At 44.0% G+C, this 15,004-nt stretch overlaps 1 protein-coding gene across 14 annotated transcripts; it reads left to right on the forward strand.

Annotated features, from left to right (window-relative positions):
• Positions 1-1,429: 1,429 nt before the first annotated feature.
• Positions 1,430-14,273, forward strand: hmbox1a (homeobox containing 1a). 14 transcript variants are annotated; one of them, XM_081721925.1, is made up of 12 exons: positions 3,728-3,953; positions 4,169-4,345; positions 5,982-6,518; positions 6,653-6,738; positions 7,562-7,672; positions 8,921-9,077; positions 9,967-10,049; positions 10,162-10,257; positions 10,492-10,610; positions 10,780-10,836; positions 11,425-11,727; positions 12,354-14,273. In XM_081721925.1, exons 1-12 carry the CDS (start codon positions 3,829-3,831, stop codon positions 12,366-12,368), a joined length of 1,866 nt encoding a protein of 621 aa, XP_081578051.1. In that variant the 5' UTR covers positions 3,728-3,828; the 3' UTR covers positions 12,369-14,273. The 14 variants fall into 14 exon arrangements, with proteins under 14 accessions (XP_081578060.1, XP_081578056.1, XP_081578061.1 ...); XM_081721934.1 differs by lacking the exon at positions 3,728-3,953 and adding an exon at positions 1,430-1,654 and having other exon boundaries at positions 5,883-6,518; positions 11,425-14,273; XM_081721930.1 differs by lacking the exon at positions 3,728-3,953 and adding an exon at positions 1,430-1,654 and having other exon boundaries at positions 11,425-14,273.
• The last annotated feature ends 731 nt before the right edge of the window (positions 14,274-15,004 follow it).

The raw sequence follows: 15,004 nt of genomic DNA on the forward strand, positions 1-15,004 counted from the left end.
CATAATAATAATACATTTTATTTATAGACCACCTTTCAAGGACTCAAAGATGGTTTACAATAAAAGAAAAGCAATTAACAATATTAGGAGAAACAGTCAAAATTAGTCAAACCAATTTATATTTACAGTATTTATCTGACACTTTTATCCAAAGAACTTTACAATTATGACAATTCGAGCAACTGAGGATTAAGGGTCTTGCTCAGGGGCCCAAAAGTGTCAAATTGGCAGTCATGGGGCTTGAACCAGCAACCATCTGATTACTAGTCAAATACCTAAAACACTGAGCCACCAATGAAAAATCTCCAAACTTTGCTGATAATCACAAGTCTTGGTCTTGTTTTGTTTTTTGGCTATAAAGATACCACAAAAATCTATACCTTTTATCCAGAGTGTTCTCTGGAAGTCCACCAAAACTGGAGGGAATATACTTTTTTGAGCATGTTTGTTATATCTTTCTTTCCTTTGTGTACATATTTTATTAAAATTGTATTACTTGCTTGAATATATTTTATGTTTCATATTATATCTATGTGGTATCTCTGTCGTTGAAATATTGAGTTCAGCCTGAAATGAAATTCACCGAGGTGTTATTAGTATTCTTCCATTTTCCACAATGTAACTAATAACATCTTAAAATTCTTCCATGTGCTATTACTTGTCATGCCATAAATTTGCACACCAAACTTCATGACACCTTGTCTATTTGACGAGTGTACACTAGAGGTCGCCACTACCCTTCTACAATGATTGTAATGGCGACCTCTCTATATAATTATTGCTTATTTTGTGTACAGGCTGCACGAGGGGTCCGGTGGTTTCTGGTCACTAGATAATCGCAGGACAGTTGCACTAATCCAACAGGGCAGACCTGTACAAAGTGAAAACTGCTGATGAGTGCCAAGAGGTCATAGATCTTCACCAGCTCCCATATTTGCATATGAGTCCTACTGATAAGTGTTACCAAAGGATATTTTTTGTTCCTCTTTTCCTGTTTTATTACCCTAAACTGTCTTGTAACTAAATAAATTTTTCTTTTCATTTTCCCGGTTCGTGCCTAAATTAATGATTGAAATAACCAGTGCCTTTTATTGTATTGAATCCACATATTGCCTACATTAGCCGTGATGCATTTTACAGATTAAACTCTACACACTATAATGAGAACTGACTTCCGTTATAGAATTATTAGAATTCTTCATCAAAAATGATATTTTTCTCCATCATAAAATATTTACCCTTTTTTCCATACATCTTAAAATATGTCAGAAAATTAGTCTACATTTTGTACTGCCGTCCAGCTTTTTCATATTTGAGAAATGTATGCTGTAACATTTATCCACTGGATTTGTAGTTTTCAACTCCTAAAAGTTTCAGTGTTTTCACTTTGCTGCGTGCCAAGGAAACTACGACTCCCATGAAACCGCACATGGTTTACTGTTAATATCAATATGGCTTCTGTCAGTCAGACAAAGGCAAATCATTTTTTTCTTCGAAATGCAATCTAATTAAAGGAAGGCAGAGGGAGAGCGGGGCATTGAAAAATGTTGCCGCAGATCTGGTGACGGGAGACTTTAGGGAACGGTGGCTGCAGGTCCGATATAGAGGTCCGATCAGTTAAATGGTGTGGTGGACGGAGGCCCAGCACGATAAGGTAAGAGTCTGATGCCTGGACAGCGATATTCTCATTAGCAGCCCAGTGTGTTGTTGGTCAAAGCGCCGTTCTAACATTTCAACCCCCTTCACGACATTTGCAAACTTGACATCGATGCCTGGAAACGTTAGTATGATTCGGTGAATTAACCTTATATGTTAGCTAGTGATGGCTGTTTATTTATATATATATATATATATATATATATATATATATATATATATATATATATATATATATATATATATATATATATATATTAACGTTACGCAAAATAGCTGGCTAGGTTAGCTCACTTGCTAGCTAAGCTAACGCTAGCGATACAACTTCATATGAAATATTGACAGTAAAGGCGGCGCGGCCAGTTTTAGCGGTTGGGACTGTATGGGCTGTGCAGTTTGGAGACGTGTGACTGTTTTGGTCAGGTCGCCACCCCAGGACCTCTACTAATAGCCGTCTGCCTTGGTAAGAGCTCAGGACGTATCTTACAGACTCTGCGTCGTGTGTGGTGACACTGAGTTTGGTTATTGAAGTCGCGACGTCGCTAGCTTAGTTGAACTGAATCCAGTTTTGTTTTGGGGGTTGGGTTGTGTGTGTTGCTTCAGGCATCATTTAATTACCGATACCGAAGTTTATGAACGACCCTGAACTTGAGTTTTGGTAGTACTGACTTGTGGGTGTAACCAGTCAATTCAAGTGGGGCTATTGGGCGATATTTTCCCCATTTCACGTCTGCAGTGCCAGCCTGAAATCCGAAGTCCCGAATCTGTGCAGACTGCACACCTGTTTCTTTGAGCTCTCTGTGGCGCTCTATTAACTCGGCTAGCTGGATACCTGTGGTGTGTACTGATTCAGTCTCAGTTATTGCTGGTGTGGTCTTATAGCGGTATGTTGGAGGGAACTAAGGAAACAAAATCGAATTTAGCGGTACACGGTACAAACTTACCCTAGAGCTACATGCTACTAACAAACATGAGACCCCAAAGCTTTTCTTCATGTTGATCTAGGCCTTCCTGTAGGGTCTCTAAACATTTTCGTAGGAGCTCTTCCGAACAGCAACTTCAGCAGTACAACGTTGTTCATGGGGCATCATGTACTATACAGCGTACCGTAGCAATAGCAGTGTGTGTGTGTGTTACCAAACCTACACTGAAGGTGTCATGGATTGATGCTTGAGCTCTCCTACAGCATACACTAGCAAATACACTGAATTAAAAGCAACCGGGTCACTTCCGATTCAGTCCGTTATTGTGAGTCCTGCCAAAGTGGTTGAGTTCAGCTAAAGCAGCCAACATAACCTAACCAAGGCATGCCTGCTCCAGTCTCTGTGTGCACCTTGCAGTTCCAGAGAGGACTCACACATTTTCATGTTTTTAATGAGAATGCAGTTAACACATGCCTCCTGTTTATAGCCAGACATAAACAAGACACTGAAGGGGTGTCGTGCTTAAGTAGTCTGCCCTGGGTAGTAATAATAAGAGCTATTTTTTTCAGTTGTGAGAATGTGAACTGGCCGGATTAACTTCACCATCTGGTCAGTGCCAAGTTCTATGTTATATTTACTCTGTTAGTAAAACTCAGAGGGTCAGTCCATGCCAGTTCCTCTAGACCTCCCAGTTCATGTCATGGGTTTCCTTGAAATAAAGTCATGAAAACTTTGATAAAACCTTGCACAATCATATAGCTCTACTTTTAGTCATGAGCTCCTGATGTTTGGCACAATATTTGAAGTTTGGATAAATGTAATCACTTTTCTGATTTTATTAAAAAAAAATTTGTATATGTAAAGCATCACAAATTGCCCATTTTTCACTGGATTGGGTTGAAATGTATGCTGAACATCCCACAAACCATAAGGAGAATTTGCAACATGTATTGCAATATGCAACACTCGTATTCATGTAATATTAATTGATCATTTTTTGTAATGTTTGCTGGCTGCAATATTACATTCTGTGATTTTATTTCATAGACAGATATTTGTACTATGTTGACTTCAAGGGTTTCAATCCTTAAGCCTGATTTCCAGTGGGGTCAAGAAATGAACAAGTTAGAGCTTGTAAGTAAATTAGTACAGGTGAACTAATTTCTCACATCATCAACTAGTAGTATTAGAAAACAATACAACAAGTCTGGACTAATCCTACCTGAAACAGGTTTGGGCTGATTGCAAAATGGATTGCTACATACCCAGTAGTATATACAAGAATGCAATCCAAATTAATTTCGTTATTAAGCAGTGTGATGTGAAAGGTAGACTGTGGAGCCCTTCTCTGTTGGAAAAAGCCTACAAAAAGAGGTACACTGTCACAAGACTGCCTACACTAATGGAAAAGTTAATCTTTCAAGTTTGGCTGAGTTGAGCACAGACAAGGAACTACTGAAGTTGGGAAGTGGCTGCTCTGAATTGACGGGTGATGCCACAGTTTGTTTGCATCACCAGAAGTACTTTTTGGTGAAATATAGCTTTCTTCAGATACAGTGTTGTGATCCCTTCAACTTGCATCCCAACAGCAAACGGCGAGGCTCACTGAGGATCGTAAACGCAGGGAAAGCCAGGGCACTTATCGCACGCACAGGGAAGTCTGTCAAGCCTGGACAGAAGTGGTGTCCTCCATGTGTGATAAAGGACTCAGAATTCACAGTGGAAACAGAAGCTGATGAAGATACACAGATGACTGAATATGAAGGGTACACACCAACGTCTTACCAACATTTCAGTTTGTAATGTTTAATATTTCATGTTCCTCTGGCTTTGTCTTCATGTACAAGTATAAGAAATACTCGTTTACAGATGTGTAAATGTATTAAATGATGGAGTAATATAACTTCTTTAATTTTTTATATGTTGACAAAGAATATTAATACATTGCCATAAAAATGTTTTAAGGAAATTGGAATAAACATTCTTGTGGGGAGGGGGGGGGGAGTCATATATCTTAAAAAGTGGGGTTTCCGGCTCTGAAGCTATATTTAGCAAGATATGTGGCAATCAATATTTTATGCAGCTCCAAATAACTTCTAGATATGATAGAACTATATTATTACTACACAGAAAGAAAATTTGGTTGCAAGAAAGTAAAAACTAGTGAAGATATTTTGAAAATCCTTCGTGGGTAAAAAATGATGTTTATTAATTTGATAATTGTAAAATATTGAGCAACAAATATTTACATGAAGATATATTTACATGTTGCAAATTATCCTTGGGGTTTCTTGGATGTTTGTTACAAATTTCAACACAATCCACTGAAAAACACACGGTTGGTGAGACTTGGAATAAACAAAATACAAAGACTTGGAGAAGTGATGAATTTTAGCTAAGAGGGCTAAACATTCCTAACTCAAAAAGTACCTGGAGTAGCGCGATGGGATTTTGAGGATCTCATGAGTTTAATATAAGTTTTCGTGGTTTTTTTTTTTTTTTTCCAAGAAAATCTATGTCATGAACTGAGAGGTCTAGGTGAGTTGGTGTAGACATGGAATGAGCCCACAGCAACATGGCTGTTGCATTTTTCACAATTCCTGGTTTGGAATTTAAAGACTTGCTTCCATATGGAACACAGATTGCATCAGAATTCAAGGGAGGACTCTCGATGTGCTGCGGGGGGGATGTGCAGGCGTGTGGACTTGTGTTCACCAGATCAAAACAGCTACCCTCCTGCTTTCAAAATCCATGAAACTCCCTGTAGCTGCGCGCGCGTGCGTCCGCCTTCGCTGTGTACAAGCTGAGCTCAGCAGTGTGAGAATTATTCTCCGATAAAACGTCTGTTTTGAGTGACTCATCCACTGGCTCTTTTGTTAAAAGTTGCTTGGCTATCTTGGATGGAAATGTTTCTTGGCAATTTTCCCTTAAGTTAACCACCTCCCTCCTCCGTGCAGCCTCAGCTCTCTGTGTGCTGGGTAAAGACCATTTAAAATCCTCTAGTAATGCATGTATTATCCTTGACTTCACCTCCGAGAGGCTTCATATTCCCCTGCAGCGATTGGAGGGTAAGCATAGCAGAGGTTGCCATTGCCCTTAGAGTGGCTATAACTGAAGAAATGGCAGGAGCGGTGATTTGGAGCCTAGTATTGTTAGTTCTGGTGTACTGTGTGTGCTAGCCTTGTTGTTTTCCTGTAGTTTGGTTTACCAGGCCTGCCTCTCAGCACTTGGCCTGCTTCTTTCTTCTTTTTTTTCAATGAGCACTTACGGTGTATCGTTCTTGCTTGTGACGTCGCCGTCCAGACGCCCCACAGTAGAAGCGAACCACTAGAGCGGCAGGGTGCTGCTGTTACTGCAAGTCCATCGTTTGTCCCGCTCTGTGTGTGTGTGTGCTCCGGGCAGAATGTCTCACTACACGGACGAGCCTCGCTTCACCATCGAGCAGATCGATCTGTTGCAGCGCCTGCGTCACAGTGGCATGACGAGGCAGGAGGTCCTGCACGCGCTGGACACACTGGAGAGGCTCGAGCGCGAGCACGTGCAGAAGTTCGGCCGCCGCCACTCCCCGTGGGGGGGGGGAGGTGCCCGGCCCGTGGCTGACTCCGCCCCCTCGGAAGGTAACCCCGGCGCAGCGGCCGGCGGCGGCGCTCCGAGCTTGTCGCCGAGGGCCACCGTCGCTACGCAGACCGCCTTCCACGGCAGCGCCCTGTCCCCGTCACCCGTCAGCTACGACACGTCTCCGCCCCCCACCGTCGCCGTGCCAGTCCCCGTGGTGACGGCGCCACCCGCTCAGAACGGCAGAGATGCCTTGGTGCCCGTGAGCAATGGGAAACTCTCTCCGCCCCAGTACCCACTCGGCCACGCCCCTGCTCGGCCTTTTGGCTTCGAGCCCCCCGAGGAGGAGATGGACATTGATGACAAGGTGGAGGAGCTGATGAGGTCAGTCTGGCAGCTCAGTAAGGCTGCTGTGGTGGGTGTTTTGGATCTGACTCACAACCTTCACTCAGTCAAATGGACATTTTTTTAAACAATTCTCTCTTTCTCTCTCTCTCCCTCTCTCACACTGTGTCTAGAAAGGACAGTAATATAATCAAAGAGGAGATCAAGGCGTTCTTAGGGAGTCGGCGAATTTCTCAGGCTGTAGTTGCCCAAGTCACAGGTAGGTGCTCTGGACACTTGTAGCACTTTTGTGGTTCTGGTGCTGAAGCAAAACTCTTAAGCTGTTCTGTGCTTTTCTGCCGCAAAAGAACTGGTCCTGGAATTGCTTCTCAGCTAGCAAGCTTGGTCCGATCTGGGCCCTTAATCTTCCTGGTCTGGATCTGAGAAATCTGTGATGGCAGCGGCGGCAGGGCGGGGCCTTGCTGTCACTCGTAAAGTTGTTTATCTGCCATTTCCCAGAGATTCACTATTTTGCCATAGTTAATTCATTTTTCTAATATATAGTCTGCCAGAAAACATTGATAAGTTGTTTCGCAATAACTGTACATATTCATAATATAAACAAAGCGCTTGTGGTCTTGCATGTAATCCCACTGCACCGAGACGATCAGAGTTAATTCTCTGTGGTCAGATATCCTCTCAAAGCAAACAAATATTGTGATCCGTGTTTTTATGCCGTCGATTTCTGTCGACTTGTTTTTCCGGGCTGGGGAACACCGAAGTCAGACACAGAATCCTTCAGCTCTCAGACCAGTGGAAAGGCGGGCCAGTTCTTGTAAGAACCTGAACCAAAACTAGCACCAGCTCCGGCTAGAGCGCCGGCACTTCGCTGGTGGATATCCGATAACGTCCGAAGTATGCAGGCTTGCTGTTTGCAGATCCCTAGCTCCGCCTGCTGGTCCGTTATCCGTGCTCCTCTGTGCCCGTTTGGTGTCGCGGGTTTGCCGTTTTCCTCTGCTGTCATAAGGAGACGCCTTTTATCGTGTGTGTGTGTGTGTGTGTGTGTGTGTGTGTGTGTGTGTGTGTGTGTGTGTATCCTGCAGGCATCAGTCAGAGCCGGATCTCCCACTGGCTCCTGCAGCAGGGCTCGGACCTGAGTGAGCAGAAGAAGCGGGCCTTCTACCGCTGGTACCAGCTGGAGAAGACCATGCCCGGTAATGCCCAACCCCACCCCCACCGGCAGGCCAGCTCCACCCTGCTCCCCCCCGCGCAGTCCCTCTTCAGCTGTTCGACGCGATCGATCCATTATTAAAGCGCTCATATCCATCCACTGTGTCCTGGTCTCTGTCTGTGCCGCGAATCTGGGCAAATCCCCGCCGGCCGACTCTGTGCGAAAGACGACGCCTCCTGTAGACGGCTGTGTGTCGCAGGGCAGGCAGAGGAGCTCTAGCCTACACCTGATGTTTGTTCTGTTGAGATGTGTGGACTCTGTAGCAGCCTTGGCTGAGTGCACAGTACAGCACCAACGGGCTTCTTGACTAGAGGGAAAAACACTTAAACATATCCTGTATGCTGTGGAAAGTATTACTAGTGTCAAATGTAGGCTGTAAAACATGGTGTTTTTGTATTATTCAAGAGAGGAATTATTATTGATGAGAAGAGGAGAATGGTTAGGCTTGGACTAAAACAAGCGTTTATATGTAATTCAGCATATAACACAACTCACGGTGCTTCTTACACTATGTGCCCATATTCAGGAGAATTCCAGCTCATAACCTGTGTGCATGTGTGTGTGTTTGTGTTTGTGTTTGTGTTTGTGTGTGTGTGTGTGTGTGTGTGTGTGTCTGTGTAATTCATTTCTCAGCTGCCCCATGTCAGCACCAAAACGCTTCTTTGTCTGTATTAATGTTTAAGTTGCATAAATGTCCTCATTACTTGGAAGAAACAGCCAGTGCTGAACTCTTTCATGTCCATTTTACTGTATCTCCCAAATGTCTACCAGTACTGATGTCACTTGTTAAATACTGGATAAATGCCAAAAGTAATTGTCAGGAGTGTTTTAATCAGATTTGAGAATATATGAATAAAGTATCAACAGTCTATCAGCAGTAGTCATAGTCTTCATTAAATCAAAGCTCTCACTCACAATTGCCTCATATGAAAATTAGTCTGTGGAGAAAGTATCAAAACGTGTCATTTTGGCTATTGGAGATGGGAGCTGTAGAGTCTAACCCCACCCTTGCATCTGTTGGACCCCCTGTTTCATCATCATCATCACACCCGTCCGCCGGAGGTAAGAGTGGGCATACGAGTCGTGAGAGAAAGCCCCCCCCCCCCCCACCACCACCACCACCACCACCTCGCCGCCCCGGGGCTCCGAGAGGTCGGCGCAAGCCCCCAGCGCCCGGCGCGCCCTGTCCAACGGGCCTCGCGGCTGACAAGCTGTCGTGTTTGTGTCCCAGGTGCTACCCTGGCCATGAAGCCTGCGCCCGTGGCCCTGGAGGACATGGTGGAGTGGCCTCAGTCCGCTGCCCCCGTCGGCTGCGGCCCCGGCAGCTTCCGCCTGCGCCGCGGCAGCCGCTTCACCTGGAGGAAAGAGTGCCTCGCCGTCATGGAGAGGTGAGACTGCGGCCACGGGGGGGCGGGGCGGACGCTCTGGGCGTAGAGTCGGCAGGGGAAGCTCTGTGGCCTGCGGAGTGCACTAAGAGAAGGAAAAGATCTCAAATCTGGATGAGTTGTGAACATTCGAAAATAAAAGCGAGAACGTTGTAGAGAGAGAAACGGTCATGGAAGGGGGAGCTCAGGTCAGGTCATGAAGGTGTACGTTAATATTTGTGGGTAAGGACTTTTTAAATAATTTCTGTGCACTTGCCCATTCATGTATTGCCATATAGTACAATACATATATAGTAAAATGTATATATACAAAACAAACGTTTATTCCACCTTTGGATTCCAGTGGCGATAAAAATAAAGTGGCAAATGAGCTATATCTGTTACTTGATCCAAAAATCTTTTTGCATCTTTACAGGTTTTTGGACCTTTTTAGTGAATAGGTCTGTCAGTATTTCAGTGTGAATAGAGAGCTCTTTAAAAACCTGATGGATCCTCACTTATGGTTGGCTGTTCATCATATCAAATGAAGTCAGTTCTGGTTCTGTGCTGAGCTAAATGACGACCATTGTCTCAGAGCGATTTAAACGCTTTTCCTGCTGTCCATGCATCCCGCGTCCCACATTTTCCACCCGCGTCCCACGTTTTCGGGTTGCGTTCAGGCAGAGTGGGAGTGTTGGTGGGAGATGAGCAGTCACACTGACTTCTGGTGGGCACACCCTGCATTTGGTTATGAGCTGAGGTGAAGCAGCTGAGTTAGACCAAGGAAAACACTCACCACATGAGGCTGTGACCTCCAGGACCACAGGTGACTAACCCCTATTTTAAGGGTGCTTCGTTCATCGTCCGAATAACAACATTGTGGGGTGTTTCTTTACTGTTTCTCTTTCTTCAGCTACTTTAATGACAACCAGTACCCAGATGAGGCAAAGCGAGAGGAAATTGCCAATGCCTGCAACGCTGTCATACAGAAGCCAGGTGAGATGAATTCTCTTGCCATAAAAACACCGACCGCATGCGTGTGAAGCCATTGTTGGAGTTTGCCATCCAGGGAATTTACTGATGAAGTTCGCACTGACTTTATGACCAGGAAAGAAGCTTTCTGATCTGGAGAGGGTCACGTCTCTGAAGGTGTACAACTGGTTTGCTAATCGACGAAAGGAGATAAAGAGAAGGGCCAACATAGGTAACGCTGAGGTCCCGCGGGGGCCGGGCTTGTCACGTATTACGCAGCAGTAGTGTTTTTCAGTGTTACTTGGGTTAACACTGAGTATTTGAGGTATTTGAGTATTTGAGGGTTTGCACCTCTGCGTCAGCACTCTGGTTGCCAGTCCACTTTCCCGGGCCGTGTAACTCCCCTGCATGCCGGTCCGCTGCGATCTCGGATAGGTTATGGCAAGGTGTGTTTTTTTTTTCGAAGAAGCAGCAATCCTGGAAAGCCATGGGATAGACGTGCAGAGCCCGGGGGGCCAGTCCAACGGGGACGAGGCGGACGGCACCGAGTACAGCGAGCCGGTGGCAGAGCAGGGCCTGGGCGCGGTAAAGACCTCGTTTACTCACGCTACTTCATAAACGGTCCAGCGGTCCGGCCTCCGTCGATCCCGCGTTTAGTCCGACACGGATCAGAGAAGACCGCGAATTTGGATCAGTCCCCAACTGTTAATTTCATGTTTCTTTTTTCTTTTTTTGTATTTTTCTTCTTGAAAAGAGAGCACTGGCCAGAGGCTTTGGTTTCGGCAGAGGGGACCTGTCCTCGCCCGTTCAGGTACGCAGGACATGCTGCCAACACAGACAGGCCTTCAGTACCACACGGTGTCTTTCCTCATGCTTGCCATAGCTTGTTAAGCTATTATATTCATACTGATCAGACATATGTGGCATGGGGTTGGAGTTCACATTACCGTGTGGTATTACACAAATATAATTGTTCGATATAATAGTTCTTTATTAACTGTCTGTTCCAAGGCTACACTGCTCATGTGCAGGGGGGGTGCTAGAGTCCAGCACGCTTTGCTGATATCCCTGCTCAAACATCCCCGATACACTTATTTAACCTGGTAATTAAGTGATGATGAATTGGCTGTGTTTCAGAACGGAAATCACCAAATTGTGCCGGGCTCTCTAGGACTGGAACCGATGACTTATCAAATGACTCCAGATATACATGCATGTGTAACACAGATTTGTTCCGTTAATGCATTGTATAACACAATGCATAATAACATAACACAACTCAGCTAATTATCAGCTAATTATCAAAGTTTTTTTGCACACTGCCTCTGCACACCAGAATACTCAGCCACAGAGAGTCATTTTGAATTTGTGATCTAAAAAGCCATTCTTGCGATTGTAGGTGCCCACTGTGTTTCCCAGCTGGCTGGCAGCCTGGCCAGGACTGGGCCAAGGCAGGGCGGGGCCTCTCAGGGGGGCAGGGCCAGGCAGTCAGGGCCCAGGCTCAGGCAGTGGGGCGGGGCAGCAGGCGGAGGGCTCCAGACTGACAGCTGTCTCCTGGTCTCCCTCCTCCCCCCAGGATGACAGCACGGGCCCCAGTGAGCACCAGGACCCCATCACCCTGGCTGTAGAGATGGCAGCGGTCAACCACAGCATCCTGGCACTGGCTCAGCAGCGCAGGGGCAGCAACGACATCAAGGCCGAGGTGCTTGATGACGATTGAGGAACCTGCTAGACACACACACACACACACACGCACGCACACATACACACACACATCTGCCAAAGGAGGAGATTGGGATTGGTGTGAGGAGGGGAGGAGACAGAGTGATGTGAGTGTGAGATGTGATTTGAAGGGAGATTAGAGAAAATGCTGCGATATGCCTGGCTGATGATACCTTACCACTAATGACTGAAGGAACTGTAGAGTTCTGAGACTAATAACCCCACATTATCCCCACTCCTACAACTAACTCCTACAACTGCCACCTCAGTACCATAACGTTTATATGGTGCCCTGCCAAACAGGCCTAAGTGTCTGTGAAACAGAAACTCAAACAGTGCTTTTTCCATGTGCGCTTTGCTAACTAAACCCATATAAAACAGAAATTTGCACACAACATCTAGTAGGACGGAACAGGTCTACCATTCTTCTGTGGCTAGCAAGGAACCGCCAATTAGCTTCACGTTATTGCACAAAGCTAATTGCTGTTCATTCGCCTCACTTGCATTTTTGACTGAAAGACCTTTTCCTTCTAAGGAACGTCCTGCGCTCACGGCCGGCCAAGGTGCTGTTTGCCTCTAAGCCAACCTTTTGATTTCTTTTCGCAGACTTCGTGTGGTTAAGATCCATCGCCAGCCACACCGTGTTTCCCCCTAGTGGCGAGATTACGATACCTCTTAAGTCATGAGACCTGGGCCTGCTAGCTGGAAATCATATGAGCCTTATTCAGTGATCATGAGCTTCACCGTCACCTGACCAAGGTCAGGTCGGCTCTTCTACAGGCTTCTTTAAAAGCAATCAGACGAAATGCTGTTAACTGCACCGTGTGTAACCTCATAATGTCCTGTAGTTGGGTGCTGTGTTGGACACTGAAGATAGTCAGGTTTTGACACTGCAAACACTTTGAGCAGCACAGGACTGTGACAGAGACTCAGCAACCATGGTACTGGGTCACCATGTTCTGTTGGTGGGATACGAAGGTACATGCCCATTCACATGGGTCCACATATCAGTTACAAATGTTGATTACAGAAGATGGATGATAAACGATTAGAATTCTTAATTGTTGATCGTCGTCCAGAACCACTTTAAATAAATATCCAATTTAATATATCCACTTAAGCAGTCATTTGGTGTAGCTGTACAGATCCCCACAATGTCACTTTAGGGCTGAAGGCCATAGTGAATCTAAATTTACATTTTAAGAACATGTTACTGCTCTCATGCAAATCATGTGTTTTGTCCTTCCATCTGCTCCTTAACCAGTGGGAGAAGCAGAAGGGCAGTGTAGTGGTTATTCAGTTCTTAGAGAGCTGATTTCAACAGAGCCACTGATAGGCTCTTTAAACATGATGTACAAGACAACTCTTGGAAGTGCTGCTTCAAATCTTGTAAATCTCTGATTTTTGAGACATTAATTAATGAATTTCGCACTTGAGTCTGAAATTTTTCAACATAGAAATGTCCATCACTTAGGACTAAGCTTGTTTTAGCATGTTCTTTTCATTATCTGCAATTTCACTCCAGAAGTTCAAATATTCTCTCCTTTGTCCTAGTGTATTCTTTGGAGTAAAAAAAATACTCTTAAAGGTAAATTGCCCTCTTTTTGCACAAGGAGCCTTTAATATTAGATGTAACCTAACCATATTTCACTTTATGACTTTCTGTCTCTGTGCGAAGATTATGAATCTTCTCTTAAGGCTTAAGTATAAAAAACAAGATGTGGCATCAAGAAGTAGCATTTGACAATCTTCATTTCCTAAAGGTTGCTATTAAAACAAGTGTGTTCAACTTTTAAAAAGAAGCTTCGACTAATGTACCACAATATTTAAATCTTTTGTTTTTTTTCTTATGTGGCTCTAAATGGAGGATTTTAGTGTTATAGTCCATCAGTCCATCAGAGAAGGAAAGCTGAGAAGAGGTCTGAGTCACTGAACAGTCCAGGGAAAGTGCCAGTGGTTCGACCACCTTAAATACATTTATGATGCGGGTCTGTTTCGGTCCTGTCCTTGTGACTTCATTAGAAGGGAAAAGTGTTACCTACTGTCAGCTGAAATATAACGTCAGTGACCTCTACGTGTAATCCCTTTATTGAATTAAAATAATTCTTGTCTTCTTTGTATTTATATCATAATGCACCCTTCATGATGTCCCTGATTTAATACTTGCATGGAGAGAGGAACCCAAATCTTTGGGTTTAATTGCAATTGACTGTTTCTGTTTGAGGGAAACCGTGAGGGAGTTTGTCCTGTTATTCTGTCCACGTTCAATATGTGAATATATTACAAATATATAAATATTCTATACAATTATATTACAAATTACTGTTGTATCAACTCAAAATAGCTAAATCATGTATGTCTTATTTCAGGATTTAGTGCCTTTTTTGGACAGTAGACTGTTCAGTAATTAATATGTAGTATATGTATGCTTTATTACTTTTTTAAGACTTTTTTTTAAACTTGTTTATTTTAGTACTGTATCTTCTGAAGAATAAAGACTGATTAAAGACAAAATTGTGAAAACGACTGTGTCCAGAAACTGCATAGTTTATATCATGGAATATATTGAAAGTGGGAGCCCCAGGAAACCCCAGATAAGAGAGTGACCAAGGAGTGTCCCTGGTCAAGGAGAAGAAAGTAACTGGCTTTTCATCTCCAGTTTTGCATCATGGTTTTATTAGGTCACAGCCTAGAGAGGAGTGCAGTTTTTCATCAGTTTTCCGGGACTGGAAAAACTAAAGTCTCAGCACAATTACCTTCCAAACCTGACAGACAGAGATCGCCTTAATATGCTGAAGAACAAATATGCATCATTCATATAGACATGCTTTTTTCTTTAGTTATTACAATTTTCCAATCCCAAAGCCACATAAGACAATGGAGGTCTGCATACTGTGAAAAAAAGAACAAATGCACAAACCCTTGTGTAGAAAAATATACAGAATCCAACGATACCCAATTTCAGTATCTAGTCACACCACCACCCACAAATTCATGCAAATATTTCAAGGAGACAAACAGATGCTATGTTAGCCTGTTCACTTGGCTAATGTCGTTAGTCCTCACTGAGACAACTCCAGTAAATTATGTTTCATATTTTCAGACCCTTGGGAAACATTGAAACTGATATCAATGCATTTGGAAGTGCTTCTATTTAAAGTACATTTTCACATGTACTCTAAAAAGTGATACCATTATCCATATACAGAGACCATGTCAAATACAATGCAAGGATCTCAAAAACAATGTACACAACA

Source organism: Electrophorus electricus, chromosome 10, assembly GCF_041902795.1.
Source record: "Electrophorus electricus isolate QZ-2024a chromosome 10, ASM4190279v1, whole genome shotgun sequence".
Taxonomy (NCBI): domain Eukaryota; kingdom Metazoa; phylum Chordata; class Actinopteri; order Gymnotiformes; family Gymnotidae; genus Electrophorus; species Electrophorus electricus.